Source organism: Phaseolus vulgaris, chromosome 4 (assembly GCF_051622355.1).
Source record: "Phaseolus vulgaris cultivar YP4 chromosome 4, ASM5162235v1, whole genome shotgun sequence".
NCBI lineage: Eukaryota > Viridiplantae > Streptophyta > Magnoliopsida > Fabales > Fabaceae > Phaseolus > Phaseolus vulgaris.
This window is the reverse complement of record NC_143501.1, coordinates 39,989,412-40,013,343: the sequence shown is the minus strand read 5'-3', so window position 1 is coordinate 40,013,343 and position 23,932 is coordinate 39,989,412. Positions and strand designations below refer to the sequence as shown.

At 30.6% G+C, this 23,932-nt stretch overlaps 3 protein-coding genes across 3 annotated transcripts; 2 read left to right on the top strand and 1 right to left on the bottom strand.

Annotated features, from left to right (window-relative positions):
- Positions 1-2,281: 2,281 nt before the first annotated feature.
- Positions 2,282-5,624, top strand: LOC137837577 (heat shock protein 83). Its single transcript, XM_068646602.2, has 4 exons — positions 2,282-2,698; positions 3,181-3,322; positions 3,441-3,721; positions 3,818-5,624. Exons 1-4 carry the CDS (start codon positions 2,576-2,578, stop codon positions 5,372-5,374), a joined length of 2,103 nt encoding a protein of 700 aa, XP_068502703.2. The 5' UTR covers positions 2,282-2,575; the 3' UTR covers positions 5,375-5,624.
- A 4,501-nt stretch (positions 5,625-10,125) lies between these two features.
- On the bottom strand, positions 10,126-19,829 carry LOC137837576 (Homeodomain-like superfamily protein). The gene is made up of 8 exons (XM_068646601.2): positions 19,491-19,829; positions 17,261-17,318; positions 13,380-13,503; positions 13,137-13,301; positions 12,870-12,983; positions 12,260-12,369; positions 11,689-11,748; positions 10,126-10,740 (listed from the first exon to the last, which is right to left on the bottom strand). The coding sequence occupies exons 1-8, from the start codon at positions 19,718-19,720 to the stop codon at positions 10,681-10,683; spliced, it is 921 nt and encodes a 306-aa protein (XP_068502702.2). The 5' UTR covers positions 19,721-19,829; the 3' UTR covers positions 10,126-10,680.
- A 2,024-nt stretch (positions 19,830-21,853) lies between these two features.
- Positions 21,854-22,522, top strand: LOC150028057 (uncharacterized). Its single transcript, XM_090301031.1, has one exon. The coding sequence runs from the start codon at positions 21,854-21,856 to the stop codon at positions 22,520-22,522; it is 669 nt and encodes a 222-aa protein (XP_090157157.1).
- Positions 22,523-23,932: the final 1,410 nt, after the last annotated feature.

Sequence of the window (23,932 nt, the reverse complement as noted above, 5' to 3'; positions counted from 1 at the left end):
AGAAGTGTATGGAATTAATTCTCAAATTGTGTATTACAATTCCCCTAAATCCTTTTACTTTTTTTTTTTTATTAAAGACTCAAATCATTATTCTATAAACATTAACCATTCCTATTTTTTTTAATCAAAAATAATTTTTTTAGTCCTTTAAAACTAAAAAATATAAATATTTTATTAAACTTATTTGTATGTTTCTATTTTGTTTTTAGACTTATTCGATATTTTGTTTTTAGACTTATTCGATATGAAGGTGTAGAAGTCATAAATCCAAAAGATAAAGAAGACCACATGAGGAAGTACAAAGAGAAAGATGAAAACAACCGTATTTATTTATTTATTTATCATCAAAACTCTTTAATATAAAAGAAGGAAGAAATGGTTACGGGAAGATAATGCATTTGTATTTGTTCTGATTATTATTAATGGTGACACTAAAGTTATTAAAATATTCTTTTTCATTTGTACATTTAATTGATAGTTTTAGTTTTAATAAATTTTATATTAAATATATAATAGATACATATAACCTATTTTATTCAATTTTGAATATTAAACATAATTATCTATAAATAATTTTTTTTCTTAAAAAATGCGGATACACATAGCGTCTATGTTTTCGCTAGGCTACATATATATATATATATATATAAATAAAGGGTTTCCCACTTTAACTGTTTTAAATTTTTTTCCTATTTTATCCTTACTTCATATATTTATTTTATTAATTTATTTTGTTTATTTAGACATTTTATAATTTCATAATATATTCTCTAAAATTCTTTTTCTATTTTATCCTTACTTCATATTTTATTTTATTAATTTATTTTGGTTATGTTTTGATAAAATTTATGTGTCTTTTTACATGTATTTGTATTTATTAAAATAAACTATAAATTTATATTGATAATATAAGTGTGTGAATAATGATATCATTTATTTAATTGTAATATTAGACATAATTATATATTTATACCTATATATAAAGAGAATTCTTCACTTTAACCGCTCTAAATTTTTTTCCTATTTTATTTTATTAATTTATTTTGGTTATTTAAACATTTTATAATTTCAGAAGTTAATAAAGTAGTTTTTTAATTTTAAAATTTTATTTTATTTGTTGTCATTTAACTAGCAGGAAATTGGAGAGTTATGTAGCACGAACACTAATATGACACGAACACGGACACAAAGATACGTATAATCTCTAAAATGTAGGACACAGTACATGGATTTTATAATTATATACATTATATAATTATGAATTTTATAAATTGATAATAAAATTTTATGTGTGCAAGTATGTTTCGGTTTTTTTGGGGGCAGAAAGATATTTTTTTATGGTTGGTTCAAAAGGATTTGTTCCTTATTTTCATAATTATACTAAAAATTTATACTATAAGTTTGAGTTTTTAGAAAATTAATATATTTCTTTTTTTTTAAATTGTGTTAGAATCGTGCAAGAATTGTCAAAAATCCAACAAATATTTTTTGAATTGGACACTTCAACGAAGTGTACTATGAGTTTGTCCCGTGTTTCCAACACGAACACACTATTTAAGAGGAATGTTCGAGCCTCATAGGTGAAAAGATGATTAAGTAACCATATTTTTTAAATGAAATAACTAAAAAAATAATTATTTATAAAAATATTAAAATTGCATAAATAATAAAATTATATATATTTTAATTTAATAAAATTATGAATAATAAAACTATAAAATTATATATATTTTAATCCAATAAGAATGTAACTGTGTTTTATAATAATCTATGTTTTTATATATATAATTTTTTTATATTAAAACAGTTCAGAAGTATTTTGGTTATTTCGTAATTTTATAAATATTAAAATAGATATAAAGCAATTTTAAATGTAGAACAGTTTTAAATTTAATATTTTAAAATATATCTCTATTTTCTCAGTTTTCACGGACCATTATTTTTCTTTTTAAATTTTTTATTTTCAAAGTTACATCTTCAATCAACTAAAATATAATATTTAATTTATTAAATTATTTTATTATTATAAATTTATAATTAATTTTAATAAATACAGATATCACTGATAATTATAAAAATAAAAAATACAATAATAAGTTTGTGTTTCTACCCGTAATAATTAATAATATAATAATAATAGTAATAATAATAATAATATAATAATAATAATAGTAATATAATTATATAAGAATAATAATAGAATAAAAAATATTTCGTGTTTAATCTTATTAATGAACTTTATTTTGGTGTTTGTAAAGGTAGAGAGAACGAACATTCTAGTGACTTATAGACAACCGTTTTGATGGTGGAAAGTTCCGGATACTTTGCTGCGAAACTAAAAAATCAAAACGACATTCACTACAAACATTTCGAGAAAGAGGTAGAACACTCCAGAACCTCTTTGTTTGTTTGTTTCATAGCATTCTCCTTCCTATATAAACCTCTCATCTTCTTCAACCTTCAATAATTTCATTTGTCTGCGATTTGCTCTTCTCTGCTTGTGCATTTTGCTCTCTTGCAATTCGCTTCTGTTCCTGCTTGCGATTGCTTCTCTGTGGTTAGCTTCTGATATCCAATGGCGGATGCTGAAACCTTTGCGTTCCAGGCTGAGATCAACCAGCTTCTGAGCCTCATCATCAACACCTTCTACAGCAACAAGGAAATCTTCTTGCGTGAACTCATAAGCAACTCTTCTGATGTAAGCCTCTTCTATCCTTCACTCTTTCAGGTTTTTCATTGCTCCAATGAAAATTCATCAGTTTTATTGTATGTCAACATGTTCTGAATGAACCTGACGTTGGTTGTGTTTTGTTTTTCTTGTATTGTTTGTTCTGTATCATTTTTCAGAGTAAATAATAATTTTGTCGATAAGGTATAGTGTTAGTGCAATGAGCAAAGTAAACATTAGAATTATATTGGAACAATCTGAAGTTTTAAATTAGTTCGCAAGTCTTGAGAGAGAAATTTAGACACAGATCCTTCATTGTTCTAGTAACATACATTTTTAACATTTATTGTCCCTGAGAAGCACTTAGCATCGAGACTCTTGGTTTTGAACAAACAAATTGTCCTGTAAAGGAATGTTAATGTTATTTGCCTAATAGTAAAGATAGTATATTAGATAGCATTGCCCTTTGAATATAACAGTGTTTGATTTATTTAATTTTGGTTGAAATGTAGGCTTTGGATAAGATTAGATTCGAGAGTTTAACCGACAAGAGCAAGCTCGATGCTCAGCCAGAGCTTTTCATTCGGCTCGTGCCTGACAAGGCCAACAAGACTCTTTCCATTATTGACAGTGGCATTGGAATGACTAAAGCAGGTAATATATTATTAATGCATGAGTTGGAATGAAAGTGTTCGGAGTTTCGAATGTTAATTTGGAAGGAATTTGTGTTATGTTTCTCTGACCGTGCTTTTATGTGTTGTGTTATTTGTAGATTTGGTGAATAACCTTGGTACCATTGCGAGGTCTGGGACCAAGGAATTCATGGAGGCGCTGCAGGCTGGTGCGGATGTAAGCATGATTGGGCAGTTCGGTGTGGGGTTCTACTCTGCTTACCTTGTTGCGGAGAAAGTCATCGTTACCACCAAGCATAATGATGATGAACAGTACGTTTGGGAATCTCAGGCTGGTGGGTCATTCACTGTTACTAGGGACACTGACGGCGAACAACTCGGAAGGGGAACTAAGATTACTCTCTTCCTCAAGGAAGATCAGGTATTGTTCTTTATCTCTGACCTCATTTTGTTGAGATACTTGATTTGTTATATTGTACTTCTTTTCTGATTGATTAACCTCTTTGATTGGGAACAGTTGGAGTACTTGGAGGAAAGAAGGATCAAGGATCTTGTGAAGAAGCACTCCGAATTCATTAGCTATCCTATCTACCTATGGACGGAGAAGACAACCGAGAAAGAAATTAGCGATGATGAAGATGACGAGCCCAAGAAGGAGGAAGAAGGGGATATTGAGGAGGTTGACGAGGACAAGGAGAAAGACTCTAAGAAAAAGAAGAAGATCAAAGAGGTTTCTCACGAGTGGGAACTCATCAACAAACAGAAACCAATTTGGCTGCGGAAGCCAGAAGAGATCACCAAGGATGAATACGCATCTTTCTACAAGAGCCTGACCAACGACTGGGAAGAGCACTTGGCTGTGAAGCATTTCTCTGTGGAGGGCCAGCTTGAGTTCAAGGCCATTCTCTTTGTACCAAAGAGGGCACCCTTTGATCTGTTTGACACCAGGAAAAAGATGAACAATATCAAGCTTTACGTCCGGAGGGTGTTCATCATGGACAATTGTGAAGAGATCATGCCTGAGTACCTTGGATTTGTGAAAGGTGTTGTTGACTCCGATGACTTGCCCCTCAACATCTCTCGTGAGATGTTACAACAGAACAAGATCTTGAAGGTGATCAGAAAGAATCTTGTGAAGAAGTGTATTGAGATGTTCAACGAAATTGCAGAGAACAAGGAAGATTACAACAAGTTCTATGATTCTTTTTCAAAGAATTTGAAGTTGGGTATCCACGAGGATAGCCAGAACAGGTCCAAATTGGCCGATTTGCTCAGATACCACTCAACAAAAAGTGGTGATGAAATGACAAGCTTGAAGGACTATGTTACAAGGATGAAAGAGGGACAAAAGGACATTTACTACATCACTGGAGAGAGCAAAAAGGCTGTGGAGAACTCACCCTTCTTGGAGAGACTGAAGAAGAAGGGCTATGAGGTTCTGTACATGGTGGATGCTATTGACGAGTACGCAGTCGGACAACTCAAGGAGTACGATGGCAAGAAATTGGTTTCAGCTACAAAGGAGGGTTTGAAGCTGGATGATGAAACTGAAGAAGAGAAAAAGAAGAAAGAGGAGAAGAAGAAATCATTTGAAGAACTCTGCAAGGTCATCAAGGACATTCTGGGAGACAAAGTGGAGAAGGTTGTTGTCTCAGACAGAATTGTTGATTCCCCTTGCTGTTTGGTGACTGGTGAGTATGGATGGACTGCAAACATGGAGAGAATCATGAAGGCTCAGGCTCTGAGAGACAACAGCATGGGTGGCTACATGTCTAGCAAGAAGACCATGGAGATCAACCCTGACAATGGTATAATGGAGGAGTTGAGGAAGAGAGCTGAAGCTGATAAGAATGACAAATCTGTGAAGGACCTTGTCTTGCTTCTCTTTGAGACAGCCCTTTTGACCTCAGGTTTCAGCCTTGATGATCCTAACACTTTTGCTTCGAGGATTCACAGGATGTTGAAGCTGGGACTCAGCATTGATGAAGATGAGAATGGTGGTGACGATGATGTTGACATGCCCCCATTGGAAGAGGATGGTACTGAGGAGAGCAAGATGGAAGAAGTGGACTAAATGCCAAAGATCGTTCCGTTGTTTTTAAATTTATGATGAACTTGTTGGTGTCTGTTTGTCTGTCAACAATTGGTGGTGGATGCTGACATTTTTCTTTTTTTTTAGTTCCATAGGCTTTTAGTTTTGTAATGTGAGAATGTGTCTGTCTTGTGTTGTGAAAATGTGTCTGTCTGTTTGCATCTACCTACCTTAATTTGTCATAATTATTCTTGAGATACACATCAATGAAAAGAGCTGTGTTTTCCATGTATCTCGCTTCACGTTTCTGCTGCACTTGTGTCTCCATGGTTTCTATTCTATCTTTACGTTTGTGGGTTAGTGGGGAGGGTAAGACATGCATTTTTAACATGCTTTGTCGGTGGCTATTATTCGTTGTTTTGATTTAAATTGAAGTTATGTAGAAAAATTCTTAACTTTGGTACGCTTCTATCTCACTAGATTTGAAGACAACTAAACTTTTCTGCATTTGGTTAGCATTCTTCTCTTGTACATGTTTTAAATATGATTATTTTAAAAAGGATTTTGGGTACTGGTGATGTTTTTGGATAAAACATGTTATAGGTTCAAAAAGTAAATAATATCTTTAAAATTTGGTGACATTGAATCATCTAATGCGTTATGTTTAGATATAAGATGGGAAATTTAAGTTATTTGATGTTTTAAAGTGATTTTAAATGTCAGTGTGTTATTTTTTAAGCTCACAACCTATTTGGTTAAAATTATAAGTATGATGCTTTTGTCTTTAACCATCTCCTTACTTAGAAAATCAAATTTAAGAAAAAAAATGTACATGTATTTCTTCAATATTGTAATAAAGGTTTAATTTGATTATTTTGAAATATAAGCATATCCTTCTTTTTTTAACTATTTTTAAACTCGTTTTTTATGTGAAGTATTTACTTTGTTTTAATTTGATTTTTCTTTTATTTTCTTAATGAATATCTAATTTATTTTTAAAGCGTCCTCTAAAAATTCTTTAAAATAAAAAAAGTTAACTTGATATATATTTAGATGAATATTTTAATTTTTTGTAAAACATGCGTGTTTTATAGTAGTGAAAGAATAATAACATCATTTTTCATATTTTTTTTATTAATGACAATGTTAAAGCATAAAGGAATAAAAAAAGGTTAAACTAAAAAAAAAGGTAAATTATATTACTTATGGTCTTTCTAAAGAATAAATGTAGCTGCAATAATGATTCATTACTTAAAAAAAATCTCTAAAATAAGAATCTACTCTTATTATAAGAATCTGAGATAAAACTTTATATTTCTTAAGATATTAAAATTTATTATATTTTAAGATGCTAAATCTCTTATAAATTTATGTGGAGTAAATGACAGGAAAATTTTATTTATAGATGTAGAAAAACTATTAAAAACAGTGTTAAAGAAAGAAAAGAAAAGTTGATGCAAGTACACTGAGCCTAACATTATCAAAATTCTTTCACGATCAAAACTCAGTATAATATGAATAACTTTCTTATTAATAAGGTGGTTTATGTGACTTCATGTATATTTTTATTCAGTCTTCTACTTTTTTCTTTAATTTTCTTTTTTAGAATAATTTTTTTCTAGAAATTTTTAGAAACTTCTAAAATATTTTATCACATTTTATAAGATTTTTAAAATTTTATAAATTTACTATGTTTTCTATTTCTTCTTTTATAATTTTTCTTTCTCTTAAGTAAACCCCTTCTCTTGTTTTTCTTCAAAATTTTCCATTATAGCTAATTTTAGTGTGAGGTCCTTATTAATAAGAATTTGTAGAGTATCTCATTGTTATAGTTGTATTTAAATTTGCATTTAGCATTGGCTTTAGATTTTTAATAGGTAAAAAAGTTTTCTTTTTAATGAATATGAGGAAGTAATTATTTACACTTACAATTTAAAGTATGTATTTAATTTAAAATTTAGTTAACTATATAATATATATTATAATTTTTTTTTATAACTTCTGTTTTTCTTTATATGATGTTTAAGATGAGAAGGAAAGTAACAAAGATGAAAACAAATAAAATTAAGAGACTTTCTTAAAAGGTGCATCGCATAATCTTCAAATCATGATGGTGAGTGATTTAGAATTTAAAGTGCTCTTATTGTGATTTTTATTTATTTATTACTAAAATTTATTCTCGTTTTCTTTTATTTCAACTTTATAAGGTTTACATTGCATAAAGGAATGCAAGTTTAGTTGAATTAACATGATAAAAGGAATTGTTGGATTTTATAAGTTTTTATTTTATTTTTTCCAATTTAATATACTTGGGTTTTTACAAAGCAAATCAAGTTCAAAATTTGGTGGATCAATATACCAATTTACTATGAGCAACTTCTTCCTCCAACTTCATAAAGACATAAAATAACAACGTTGTCTTTTTTTTTTCTTCATTGATACTCACTCGTTCTAAAATTATTATAATTTTTTTATTTCAACTTCTAGAGTTTAAAATGTATTTTCTGAATTTAAAAATTATTTCAAATTTTATACATTGATTCTGAATTTTAGAATTCAGAATATATTGATTCTCAATTTTAGAGTTTGAAATATATTTTCATATTCAGAAAATAGCATCTGACATCTATAATTCAGAATATTCAAATTCTAGAATATAAAATATAAATATATTTTAAATTTTAGAATTAAAAAAAAATACAAATATATTTTGAATTCTAGAGTTAAGAAGTTCTACAAATTGTATAATTTGAGAATGAATGAAAATACAAATTCTGAACTTTTTGATCTAGGATTATTTTAGAATTATAGAAAAAAAAAATGAAATTGGAAGAAATTGTCTTTACTATCATACTTTTTGAGGGTGGTTAGGGTCTTAAATCATATAGATTGTGGTGAGAAAATGTAATCCATTTTCTTGTGAATTCGTGATAGAATGAGAAAGTAATTTGATTCGTTTTCTCACTTTTAATATTATATGATCTTGTCAAACTTGATTGTGAAGATAACTTGTAATCAGATCTCAGAAAAAGTTATACCAAATTGTGTCGTTATCAAATTTTTGATAGAGATATTTTGAAATTTCTTAAAATTTTAAATATAAATAATTAAACACTTATTTGAATCACTTTTCTAGAGAACTTCTTATATCACATAATTTTTGTATATATATATTTGAATCACTTTTTATTTTAGTATTTCAAATTAAAAATAGATTCTTTTAACTCCTAAATTTCAGAAAGTGTTCTTTTTTTTATCTTTCAACACTATCAGTGTTATATTTGTTGATTGTGATATTAATTTATTGATAAACATATCAAAGGACAAATTAAGTTGTGTTCACGTGAATTTGAATTCGTTTAGACAATTTATATACTTACTACTAAAGTTCTAGAAACTTTTGAAATTAAAATTGCAGTAACTAAACTAATTACAACAAGGTAAATAGGTTTCTTTTAGTTTTTTCGAGAGAATTATGAGCATATAAAGTGATTGATGACAATAAAAAGATATTTTCAAGTTTTTGTGAGCTTAATAACTTTTATGACTTTAACATAATTTTTATCATAATGATTTCATTTACACTATTAATTTACTTATGCCTTCGTGATACGAGCCTAAATCTTAATACAAAAGTTACTAATCTCTTAACTTTTTTAACACAATATTTGCATAAAGAGAAAATGTAAATGACCACAACATCAAGTATGACTCTTTTTTTTTTTTTCAATATTAGGCCTATAACTTTGAAAACATTTTTCAATGAAATTTAAAAAGATAGACAATCAAGTCATGAAAACATGAAATATAAAAATAGATTAGGACAAGAAAAAAAAAACAAATATATATATATATATATATAATCTATATATAATCAATATCCATTACATCTAATCGCAATGATTGAAAGATTAGTTATGCCATGTCTGAAGTACAAAAAGTAGTGATAATTGATTCCATATCATTAGGTTTGGGGATGCTAAGCATTATAATAAACATTGATTCATCATTTTCAACTGTAAATCAAAATTGAATGTCAATTTTTTATTTATTTAACTACTTTACGAAAAAGAAAAAGATGAAAGATTACCACAAAAATGTCTCATAACATCAGTGTCTATCTTTTCTGTGTATAAATAAGTTTAAGTGAATATTACTATATTTTTGAACAATTTTAAAGATATAATTGATTACAATTTTAAAGATATAATTTATTACAAATTTAAACATTCAAAATATAAATTACTGAATAATGTTTTAAGATAAAATTATTCATGACTTTAAATCCTTAAAATATAATAAAGTAAAAGAAAACATTACCCATACTCACTATTTCAATATCAAAATCAAAATTTCATTAGTGACAATATGACAAATAAAGTAAAAAAACAAAAACAGACTTAATTTCTGGACCGTAGTAATAGAGTATGCAAAAGGTATTCTTGCTAATGTAAAGAGAAATGCAAAAGGTATCTTAAACACCTTTAAAGTCATTTATCAAATTAGAAATGCATTAGTTATATTAACAATTTTTTAAAGTTATCTTTTAAAACCAAATTAAATTATTTTCACCAACTTTAAATTTAGAGACTAAAAATTACCAGTCCACACTGATAATGAAAAGAGACAAAGAACAATTTTGAAATGTAAAAATGACAAACAATCCATTTTAATTGAAAAGACTAAGAAAAATATTAGCAGATTTAAAGAACTAAAAAGTATGTTTTAAGTCTTTATTTTAACTGTTAGATTTCAGCAGTTTAACAAATAGACTAGGAATGTAATATTCTTGCTTATTATAATCATTTCCATATCATGTGCCCATAAACATTTAAATAGGTAAATTTAATACAATGTCTACAGACTAGGAAGTGTAATATTTTTGGTTCCAAATATTCAATGTTTGGTTGAACCTAATAGACAAACATTAGGTGCTGTACAGACCTTCACAAAACTAGAATATAACATTCTTGCTCCTAAATATTTGATGTTTGGTTGAATTTAATACACTATTAGGTGCTGTACAGACCTACACAAAACTAGGAAATAACTATACATTCTCACATTATTGTTTTCTTTTTAAAAGGTTGATTCATATTTACACAAAGTCATGATTGAATTATGAGAATTAACGATTTGCTTAGCTACAATGATGTGCAACAGCCATAAAAACCTAGAGCAGGGTAAAAAATTAGCTGTAACTAGAACATCTCCACCTTGTGCCTTTCCATGAGCTCTTAGTAAATCATGGAAGATAATAACACCCTGTCTGCATCCAAGTGATGGGAAAAGGAGCCATTTTCCGCCTCCATCTCATTAGCACTCTTCAACTTCTTATTGTGCATGGTCTATCCACATTGATAGTTATTTCTCTCAGGTTCAACCTCATATGATGAAAGCAACTTCCTCTGTATGAATAATGATGGATGCACATTAGTAAATCCAGTTCCTTACTGTTCTTTCTTTCCTCTAAAAGATTCCGTTGGAAATTAACTCAATCATTCATTTTAGTCCTTATACATACTATTTTTAATTTCTTTTTATCCCTATGAATTTATACTATAAGGACTAGAATAAATGATTTTAAAGTATAAAGACCAAAAGGAAAATATTTTCAACTGTAAAGACCAAATCATAGGGACTAAAAGAGATAAAATTAGTATATACAGGGACTAAAAGATATTAAAATAATATGTGTAGAGACTAAAATGGACGATTTCTAAAGTATAAGGACAGGTAAAGTTTGTACAATTATAAGGCTTCAATGAATAATTAAACTCATTAATAATAGGATCCCAGTTTTATGTTTCTTGAACTAGCTCAAGGACAAAATGAATAAGAATACTACAGATAGTACAATGAAACTATCGACACATGCCTGGTATTTCATAAGTTCCTTGACAACATATGAAACATTGGTATCCAGAAAGCTACAAGAGAGTTGCATTTTTCTTGCAAAGAATATACAGTTTATAAAATATCAACCACTTGATTAGTTGACATAATGGAGTTAACAAGTAACTGGTATTGATAATTGTTTCTAAAGTAACATATTCTTATAAATAATCTTTTGCTTTCTTTGATAATACAAAAAAAGAAATCCCCTAATAGGAGAGAAAGAGAGAGGGAGAGAAATACTCATGGTAAAAGGATAAGAAGATCACTTGCAACAGCAACCGTGGAATTCTTATTCCAAATTATGACAGTAAAAAATGAAACAAAAAAGAAAGATAACACTTTACAAAAATGAACTCTCATGATGCTTATAAAGACAAATGGTACTTATATAGGCAATTACTCATCGTGACATAATACATATTTATAGAAATCTAAATATCAGTGACATGAATACTTACATGATCCTCAAAATCTGGGCTAGTCAAATTGATAGACAGGTTTCTCATTAGCAGTAGCACCTAAAAATATCCAAGGACATTCATTTGTAAGTACTTTTGAACAAGCATAAATTCATTTGTACAACTGTAGTAATGAGGTTCAAATAAAGCTTTAATGTCAACTTAGTGTATGTTTGGTTGAATGTTGACAAAATTGATTTTGGTTAAAATTGGCTTTGAAGTGATGTGATTTATGTTTGGATGTTTTTATTATAAAAGCATGCTGGCAACTAAATTCAGTATACAATTTTTTATCCAATGCAAAAGCTAATAAAGTAGTTTCAATTCGGAATCAATTCTATATCCAGAATAAATTCTTTAGTGTTAAACCAAACATATGAAAATTCATTTAAAATCACATTAACTGGTATTTCAAAGTGATTCTAGAAAATCCAGTGAGACCAAAATACACTTAAGGACTAGTAATTAATTGCCTGAAGCATATTAAAAACCAATTTGATAAGTATCTATAGCACAATCCAATCTAGCCCAAAAGAATAACAAATACTGGATCGGAGGAACATAAACATACTGTCTCAACGTCTATACGGTCCATCTTTTTTAGTTTCTGCAGATGCTCAGTTGCATTTGGATCAAATACACTGCCAATGAATCCATATACCTGAGTAAAATCTGGAAGAACTGCATTATAAAAATTAAACTGTTAATTTATAATCAAGACATTAATGAATATAAGAATCAATATTACTATAAAATTGAAACTTGAATGACAAGAAAAAGTAATATTTTTATAAGGAATTTTTAAGTCTGTCTGTATGTGGGCAAAAGTGGGAGTTTGTATAAAGCTACTCAAACAGCTTTCAAGACATGATGAATATGGGATGAAATGAGTACCTAAAACATCATACTTGTTGAATTCAAATAAAAGCTGAAAGCTTATAATTTTCAGCACTTCAGTTATATCACAGTTCAAGTGAAATTTTGGAGCACAAGACAATCCTATTAAGATCCGTGTCCAAGACTGAAAATTAAGTTACTTCAATCCCATTTAGTTTAGCTTTTAGTATACAACTCGCATAAAGCACACACTGAATGACAATATTCCTTAAACTCATGATGCATGCATGTAACCATAAAAAAATCAAACTTCAAACTATAAAGGAAAACTACTAAATTCTTGCCTCTCAATGGATGGATTTTATTCCCTAGAAGAGGTCCTTGACCATTAGATTCACCAGATGGGCGCACTTTAGGAATGCTTTCACCACTACTGCAAGGATTATTCACTTTTGTCACTGAAATAAACATATAATGTAGTAAATATAAGAAAGTAGTTAGTATCTCTAAAAAAAATTCGTAACAAGTATCTCCAATAAACAGTCTACCTTTCATGAACAAAATCCAAGGATCAATAAAATAAAGGTATAGAAAATTTTAGCATTTAATACCAGGGGATAAATTGACAGTTTGCAAGGTGTTGTTTGACCAGGATGACACCACAGTGTTCATAGGAATTTTAAGCATTGCTGGGGAATCATTCTTCAGGATATATCCAGGTTCAAGCAAAGCAGATGAAGACTGGAAAGATCCTGATACTTGTGGGAGTACAGGAGCTGGCAAATATCAATTTCGAATTAGTAGATGTAAATCTACTTAAATTGTCAACGAAAAATATGCCAAAAGATTATGACCATTTTTGGAAGCTTTTTGAGGATATGGATGTGCCGCTTTTCTTTTAGGCCTGGGTGGCGGAAGATGTTCACTTGCTCCACTCTTCTGAACTTTTAGAAAGTATTTCTGTGCATGACTACGTATCTACAAAACCAGTAGAAATTATTACTAGTCCTTAAACTAAATTATAGTGTATTTGGATGAGGAATTGAAAGAGGCATTCATGCTTTAAATGGATTTAAAATACCACATAACATATCAAAATGAGTTATTTGGATTTGGATATCAAATGCAAAGAAAATTCATGATGATGGGAATTTTAAAGGGGATTTTTTTGTCAAGTAAAATGAAGGGATTTCAAATTGTTATAATTATAGAAATTAGGAGTTGATATTATATAATTAAGACTATAGATTATATATGTACTATTTGAAACATTTTTATTTATTCGCATATCACATCTTTGGATATCAAATCTTCTCTATTTGTATTGATTCTTTTTTCTCAGTAAAAATAAAGCATACGTGATGTCTTACAAACAAAAGGTTTCAGCTTGATGTTTCTCTTTCCCTAGAGTTTGACTCGAATAACATCTAAATTAAAAGCATTTTGCAATTCCTCTTCTCTATCACTGTCACTGCAAACTCTCTCATCTCTGACCTTTTTTTAGTGTGTGCTGTCTGTGCAGCACCTCTCTCTGACCTTTCATCTCTATGGCACCTCCCTTTCTCTATCCCTTTTCTACACCTCCCTCTCTTTCACACCTCTCTCAGTCATTTTATCACTTCTCTTCTCGCCCTCATTCTGCTCTCTCTTCCACACCTCTTTATATCGCTTAGCAAACATATATACCTTTTAGTTGATATGAAACAAAATTACACTTCTATTGATATTAAAAAGTTAACAATAACAGAAGCCCTAACAACTCAAACATTCATGTTCAAGCCAGCAGAACTCCAAACTTCTGTCTCAACCAAAACAACAACCAAGCATTTTCCCACTAACACCCTGTTTGCTTCTAGGTGTGACAACGGAGGAGGAAGGGGGGATCGGGATATGTGAGGGCGTGGGTGCGGACGAGCAAGCGGGTTCAGTAGTTTTTTCAGTTCTCGCAAAATTGAGAAGATTTGCGCTGATTGTAGATGCACAAATAGACATTTACGTTGCTACCCTTCCATCAATTCTAATATTAAACAATGTGGACATCAGTGAGTTTTCAGTTTCTTTATTAGAGTGCCTGGTGCAGCAGTTTCCTTCTTCTTTCCGAATTTTGGAAGTGCAGAATCGATTTACGTCTTTTTGTAAATTAGTGCAGAATCGATTTTTGATTTTTCCAAATGGTGCAGAATCGATTTTCCTATCCTTGTAAATTGGTGCAGAGTCGATTTTCGATTTTTCAAAATGGTGCAGAATCGATTTTCGATTTTTCAAAATGGTGCAGAATCGATTTTTCGATTTTTCCAAATGGCACAGAATCGATTTTCGATTTTTCCAAATAGTGCAGAATCGATTATGTGGCTTTTAAAGGTAGGAGAGAATTGATTGTGACTTTTAAAGGTAAGAGGAGAATTGATTTTGTGGCTTTTAAAGGTAAAACGAGAATTGATTCTATGCCTTGTAAAGGTAGAGTAGAAGGGGTTCTCCCTGTGTGAGAAAAGTGTTGAATTGATTCTGTTTTTTTTTTCAGATTGCATCTTGGAGCAGTGGTTCTTTGGTTTGGTTGGTTCTGTTCATCACAAACTTTCTTCTTCTTGTTCTCCAGTTTGTTCTTATTCTTCTTATCCAGTGCCTTCATCCTTCACTTAAGTTTTTAATATTTTTTTCTATTTAGAATTTTTTTTTATTAAGTGTGGTTACTATTTTTTTATTATGTTTACTGTTTTTTTATTTCTAATAAATGTAATTATATTCTTTTATATATGTTTATTGTTTACAGTTTTTATTTTTCTAAATGTATTTACTTATCTTCATTATTTCATTATTATGTGTTGGTTTTACAGTTTTTATTATTATTTTTACTGCTTAGTTTGTTATTTTATAACTTTAATATTTTTATTTGTTTTTATTTTTTACATTATTACGTGTTTAATGTTTTTACATTTTTTATTAATACTATTTTAAATTATTATATATATATATATATATGTTTACTATGTTTTTATTGTTTTTATATCTTTTTCATGTAGAAGATACTGTTTAATTTTTTTTATATGTTTACTTTTTTAATCTTAATAATTGTATTTACATTTGTTTTGTTATATTTGTACTCTGTTGTTTATTTTTTTTTATGTATTTATTGTTTTTAATTTTTATAAATATATTTATCCTTTATTATATTTATATTTTTAATATTTATAAATTTATTTGAATTTAACACAAAATTATTATTTTTTCCAAAATAAGAGTAATTATGAATATTATATATTGAAAATAAATAATTAACTCAAACTTACAAAAAATATACCATAATTCATTATTAAAATATTTTTTATTGACAAGGATAAATTTGTAAATTTACATTTTATATTTTTAAAATAATTTCTAAATTATCTCTTAACTATCACATCACTCACAAATTTCAATAAACAATTCTCACAAATCCACTCTACCATCCCTCAATCCAAACAACCTCACACATCCCCTCTAATCCTCTCTAATCCACTCTCTCCCCTCCCCACAACTCCCCACCCCAATCCAAACAGGGCATAAGTGTGGTTGGTGGCACGGATCAAATTACATTTTAATGTTCTGTCATAAAAAATATCTAACATAAAATACTGCTCCTTGTCACACTTTCTGTTTTTTTTTTTCAGTCAAAAGGATCAGCATGTCATCAAAAGCAATTTGCATTATTTTCTTTCAGAGGAAAAACCATTCCCTACTCAGTACCAATCAGTTTAAAGTTTTAGAGCAGTTGCTTCTCTATAAAATATTTATCATGTTTTGCCCATGTTCTGCTCTCACACATGAAGCCAAGTTAAAGATTACAAAAACCATGCTGGATCTGCATCTAACACCTAAGCTTTTAGGTGGCCCTTCACATTTTTTAAGAGAATAATGAGGTATGATATGAATGATGGCTATAAAATCTAATAATATTGTGATGATAAAGGATAAAAAATCAAATGGTTAAAATGATGCATATATTTACATAGATCAAAAAGTGATCACAATAGGAGAGAAAGTACCTATATATGCTACTAATCTACAAGTTTATGGAACAAACAATTTGTTTGACAAGAGCTTTACAATGAAGTAGAAGAAAGCCCAATGGCATCACAATGCAATAACTTGCATTGAATAGAAAGAAAAAACGGGAAACTCCTGTTATACCTCAAATTTTAAATTAAAGTACCTTGCCTCAAAAAACAGGACTAAAATGGGTATTAGGTTTAACATTTTTTTTCTCATAAAACCTTTCTTAAATGGACTGCAAGCCAACAAACCAACACTACTAGAGCATCAGATATGCCAGTGAGAAATACATGGTGAATCAAGAGAATATGGTTGAATAAAATAGCACTTTTTAAAGGGTGGGTGGGAATAAGACCTATCTTTTGACATTTCATTTCCAACAAGATATAGTTCCTTCAGAAAAATTTGAAAACTACATAATCAATTAACCACATCCCAACACCATGGATTTTATCTGAACCAATTATTTCTATGAAATCTTCACACTTAACATTATACCTGGGCCCAAAATTTTATTACTGAATAAGCATTTTCTAGTCTAGGATCAATTGACTTCCCTCCCAAAAAATTGAGAACAAAAACAAATTTAACAAGAAAATGAGAGGAGGCATACTTTAATTGTACAAACTAAAATGAAATATCTACACTTAACTCCAGAAATATTAAAGAAAATTATGCACTTCCTTTTTTGTTCATTTAGGATTACCTGTATAACAGTCTTTGATCCAACAAATGCTTCAATCTTTTTCCAGTCACGATCAAACCTGGTAACAAATGAAGGAGCAAAACAATGTGAGGATAGTGGAAAATGGTAGTAAATACCAAAAGGGGGCAGAAACAAACACTAGTTTTAAATTGCAACACTAGGGAATGGAATTAAGTCATGACCTTTCAATGAAGCTCTCCCACCACAATAATTAACAACATTATCATGTTACCTAAATTTAAAATAAAGAGAAAGATGATTTGAAGAGTATTTTGATTTTAATAATATTTTTTTGAATAGTTGTGTATATGGTTTCTCTCTGATGCCCTCATATATGTTTCCAGGGAAGTTCTATTACAGAAAAGCAAAAACTTACACAGCATTGCATTTTTTCATCACTTTGGTCCCATTAGGATTTTTAACCAAACAAGGGTAATTTTTCAGAAAAATTACCGAAATAGACAGATTTTATGGGTAAGTCGTGTCAGCATGACACGACTTCATTGTGTAGAAGTCGTGCATGCATGGCACAAGTTTGGATTTGTAGAAATAGTGCCAGTTTGTCACAACTTTAGTGTTGGAGAAGAAGTAGTTGTGTTAATCGAGGTTTCTTTTTACTAAAACCGAATCCCAATTAACATTAATCAAAAGTTGATTGGGTCAAACACGACTTCTTCTCAACACTAAAGTTGTGTCAAGCTGATACGACTTCACTAAACTTGTGTCATGCATGCACGACTTCTTCATAACGAAATCCTGTCATGCTGACGACTCACCCATATGGGTAAATTTTTCAAAAATTGCTAATTTTGGTAATTTTTCTGAAAAATTACCCCTATTTGGTTAAAAAACCACCCCATTAGATCCTTTTCTTTTTCCTTTTTAGGTCGAGTTCTTATCTTCAAACTATATATATATATATATATATATATATATATTGTACTTAAAAATATTTTCTTCCACAAAGAGAGGTAATAATCTTCCTAATATGTTCATATAAATTGAAACAATGAGGAATCTACACTAACACAGCTTCAGGTAATTCTGTAGATTAATTAGTGCAGTAATCCTTTTTTGTCTGATCTACTTTTTTAAAGTTGTTATTGCCAATGTCTTTGGGCTTAGGTGCACCTATTCTTCCTAGCTTATTTATTATTTTAAGGAAAAAGCAGTTTTCATTTTAATTGCAAGTGGAAAGATCAGAACGAAAATAGTATAGTAAGAGTTCAAACAACTAATTCCAATTAATCTGGCTAGTCCATATATGGAGCAAAGCAAGCACTGGTCAGAACCAACAATGGTAATAGAAGAGTACGTGGAATAGAACTTTTATTGTTTTATTTTAGTATAAATTAAAATTTTGAGCATTGTCCAGATGTCCCCAATCCCCACTCTCTATCCTTGGTAATGAACATTCCCACTTTGCTTGTGATCCCGAATCTACCCCTTATCCAATTGATATCTCAAATTAAACTCCTTCACCATGGTTTGTGTGCCAGACAGGGTTTCAACCAACAGTAATAATTTGACACCATAAAGAATAAATAACTATGCCAATGCCAGCATCTAACAAAACATCCTGAAAATAATAAGAAACTGGCTCTGATGATCGTTTCCAATACTCTCTTTCAAAGCATCTCATCCCATTCTTCACCATTTCTAAGTTTTAACGATAATCCATGCTAAAATTAGCAATACCACACTTGTGGACCAGTTTGGTTTTGAAAAAAACGTTTTCTACCTGATTTCCCTATGTTTTAATTTATCTCCTATTTCAATTAATAAGTACATAAATTATACTTTATTTTCGCATAATTTTTTCTTATTTTCAAACATTTGTACATTAAATATTTAAAAATGAACAAAAAATACAGCGGTATTGAAAAAATAAATTAAAAACATAAAACATTTTATCACACCAAATACGCCCTTAATTCACCAATGCTTTGACCATGTTAACTCAACATAAAAAACCAAGCTTTACCCTATCCATTCCAACACACTCGCCGTCATAAAAGACAAACCCCAATTCTTCCTCCGCCAAACCAAGCCCCAAACCCTAATTCCCACACCCTCACACACAATTCAGCACATGCAACTCAGAAAACCATCACTGAGCACTAAAATTCAACTATCCAATACCTCAACCGTGCTCTAAACCTCAATCACTGACTAATTCTCAGAAGCAAAACAAAAATTGAACAACAATAAAAGGAGCGAACTTTATTACAGTTGAAGGGCTTCGAGGAACTTGTCGTGTTCGGGTTCGGTCCAGTTCTCCCGCGACTTGGTGATAGTGTACGGCTTGCGGATCTTCTTGGCTGCGTCTTCCGAGGAGTTGGAGGCGGAGACAGCGGCGGCGGCGGCAGAGACGGAGGCGAAGGGAGGCATCCCTGGGAGAGCCATGCCAGTCGGATCCAAGTAGAATCCCTCCGGCGGGTTCGGGTTTTTGGATACCATTCAAAGATTCTAGAAAGAGAAAGATGAGAGAGAGTTAAACGTAGCGTTTGTGGCGAAACGTATAGCAAATTTATGTAAGAACAAATGTTAGGTTTGGTGTACTACTGGTGATGCTATTTCTACATACAGAAATATTAAATAATTGTTTAATCAGTTATAAATGTTAAAATAGGTAATAAGTTGTATTATTTTTCTAAAATTATATTTTAAGAGTTTTAGATGCCTAGATTTTGTTAAAAGGAATTTAACTGAGATTCAAATATGTTATCTCTTCACTTAATCTTCTACTTCCTTAATTAATATGTTCCTGGGAGAGAATAAATTTATTTTAATATTTTTTATTCATGATATTTGTCTTAAGATAATTAGGACTGCTATAATAAAAAATAATTAATATAAGAGGTAGGTTAAAAAGTATAATAAATGTAAATAAATTTTAAAATAATTTGCATATGAGATAAATAAAAAATACTAAAATTCATAAAACACAAAGTTAAGAATAATTCCTATGGCATTCAAGTTAGGACGTGTTAGGTCACGTATTTAGGTCATTTGTCTATTTTTAGTATTATTGCTATAAATTTTCTCAACATGTTCGGTTTTAATTTTGTTTTTATGCGATTTTGCTTCTACTTTGGTCTAGATGGGAACTTAACATGATAATAGATAGTTGAACACGTTTACCTAATTTCACATGAAAAATGGTCTATGTGAAAAGAGACTGAAGAAAGAGTTGACTTGAACATTTTATTTTGTTTTAATTTTCACAAATTAACTCATGAGGAAAGCAGTCAAAATAAAGTTGTAACTTGTAAACAAAATTCGTAAGAATAATGTATGGTGAAAATTGAGGAAACTTAGAGTTGGGAGATGCACTATTAAAAATAGTTTCAAAATTCGTTTTCGTAAAACTTTCGTTTTTAATTAATTGTAAATCAATAATATGTAATCAAAGAGAGATTTAAATTATATATTTTATGTAGTTTGTTGCAGAGATAATTATTTTATAATTAAGTGTAAATTTCATTCTTTATTTATTAGAATACATTTGATATTTTTTAGTGATTTGATTTGTATAGCTTTAATTATCTATTATTTCTTGTTTACATTACCTATTATTTCTGTTCTGGCAAGGGTCTAGAAACAATCATCTTTCTTCTGAGACTGTTGACTTCTCGGTCTTCTTTCTCAGTGCGAGCTGTCGGTCTGGGCTTTCGGCTTGGACCTGGATATGACTTGTACACTCTCACTTCTCTGGGCTAGGTTAATTGGATCTCTCGGTTCTTGGTCTCGGTCTCCTCTCACAGATGGCTGTGTGTACCTGAAAGGTGCTCCGATGTCAAAGTTAGAATTGGTATAGTTAATTATCAAACAAATTCACTCTTACTTACCTCTTGGGTTGAACCTCTATTTATAAGGCTCTCTTATTGAGCTTAAAAGTTACCTGAGTCTTTTCTTTTTGCACCTAACATTTTGTAAACACACACCTGTATATTTGGGCCCATCTTATGGCCTTTGCTACAGTAACTAATTTAATTTTACTTATTTATTTTTTATATTTAACCTTTCGACCGAGACTTTTGGTACAACCTTTCGGTTGACCTTTCGGCCTAGACAGTACAATTTCTTTTCTTAATTAGGTTGTAAACCGTCTATAAACTGAGACTGTAATTATCTACACTTTGTTTCTGCATTTTTTTTTTTCTGCGCAACCTTCATTGTTGTAATAATTTTTTTGGGTAGTCTTCATTGTTGCAACTGTTTTTGTTTTTTCTCCGTTGACCACCACTACCACCGCCAACCGTTGTTGACTGCTGCTGTCGAAAAATTATTCCGACGTTTTTTTTTCAAACAGGACCACCACTAGTTGTTTGTCGATTTGCAAAGCCCAATTGATTTTGTCTCATTGTTGTCAACTCTCACCGATGTCGATTAAAAAGACAACCCCTCTTAGCTCCCATGATCTGCAGGTGTTGCAAAGCAACTATCGTCTTGATGGAAATGGGCCCAGTTGGTTCATGCTACCCTTAAAGGAAGGAAGGAATTGAATTTCCTAGAAGGGAACCCTCCAGCCAATACCGATCCTAAATATAAAGACTAAGACGATGAAGACTCTCTTATCATGACCTGGTTATGGAATTCAACCGAAATTGTATGTTCTTCTCCACTGCTAAGGAGATTTGGGAAAACCTTTGTCATACATACTCTATGAAAAAGAATACTGCAACATGCTACGAGATAGAAAACAAGATCTTCAATACCAACCAAGGGAGCCTTTTAGTAACAAACTACTATGGTGTGTTGAATGGTTTATGGATCAAATTAGATCAATATCAAAATTTGAAAATGAAGTGCACATATGACTCTATCACATTAGCACAATTCCTTGAAAGGGTACAAATATTTAAATTTCTTTATGGACTGAACTCTAAATTTGATCCAATTCGGATTCAGATTTTGGGTAAGGAAAAACTCCATTCTCTCTCAAAAGTTTTTCACATTGTACAAGGGGAAGAAACTCGGAGGTCAATAATGTTGGATGGGGACAACTTCGTTGATAGTTCAACTCTAGTTACTGACAACTTTGTTGATAGTTCAGCTCTGGCCACTGGCAAGGGCCCTATAAGAGGTTCATTCCCTTCATTTGGAAATCCTCCCACAAAGGCTAATCGTGATGATCGTTGGCGCAACTATTGTAAGAAGACGGGTCATACTAAGGAAAGGTGTTTCAAACTTCATGCAAAAGGAGAAGGTCTTGGAACGTACCAGAGGATTCAAAGGTACCATATAAAGGCATGCTAATCAAGCATCATCTGACTCTAAAAGTGCGCCAACCCTACATTTCCCTCAAGTAGCAGAGGAGGTCCCAACTCTCAACAAAGAAGAGTTGGAACGTTTACGAGCTCTAATGAACTTTCTTAGCAAGACTTCTAGCTCTTGTTCTTTAACCATGAGTGGTAAGAGTTCTAGCTTCTTATACTTTAATGCTTCTAGTACTGAGAATATTTGGATTATAGACTCTGGTGTTATTGATCATATGACACCTCATTCCTCTTATTTTTCATCCTACAATGCCTTATCTTGTAACCAACATATTAATGTTGCTAATGGTTCCAATACCCACATTGCTGGTTGTGGTAACATCCACCTTCAACCTTCCTTTTCTTTAAAAAATGTTCTTCACATTTCCAAACTATCTAATAACCTATTGTCTATTCATAAGATTACCCAAGATTTAAACCGTCCAGTGATATTTTTTCATTCCCATTGTGTTTTCCAGGATCTTGCCACAGGGAGGACAATTGGAATTGCTAAAGAGCAGGGCAGGTTATATTACTTACAATAGGAAGAAAATAAAAAGTGTGCTAGACTGCAGGCACACACTTTTAATCTTCAACAAGACACTGAATCTTGGTCATGCTCTCAGATATGGCTTCAACAAAAAGGTCTTGGTCATCATCCTTTTAGTACCCTAAAGTCCTTATTTCCTGTTTTATTTACAAAATTATCGATTCAGTCTTTTAATTGTGATGTTTGTTAGTTTGCTAAACACCATAGAACAACTTTTCTTTTTGAATAATAATAGAAGTTCTAAACCTTTTGATCTTATTCATTCATATGTATGAGGGGACCTTTACCTATTCGTAATATCTTGGGTGCAAAATGGTTTGTTTCATTTATTGATGATTGTATTCAGGTTACCTAGATATTTCTCATGAAAGATAAGTCTGAAGTTTTTCACTTGTTTGTAAATTTTTACCAAATGGTTCAAACACAATTTGAAAGTCCGATTAAGAGATTGCGTTCTAATAATGGAACAAAATATGTGAACCAAAACCTTTTCCAAGTTCCTTAAGGAAAATGAAGTTGTTCATGAATTAACTTGTGTGGACACTCCTTAACAAAATTGGGTTGCTGAAAGGAAAAATCGTCATCTCCTTGAGGTTACTAGAGCTTTACTTTCCAAACGTCTGTTCCTACATCTTACTGGGGGAAACAAACTTGACTGCCACTTATTTGATCAATAGATTACCCTCTTGGGTTATAGAAGGTGTTAGCTCTGTTCAGCTTATGACCACATTTTATCCTTTTATTCCCATTATGACTAGTCTTCAGAGTCGTGTTTTTGGTTGTCATGTTTTTGTCTATGTTCATAGTTCTTATCGGGGTAAGTTAGACCCTCGAACCATTAAATGTGTCTTCATCGGTTAT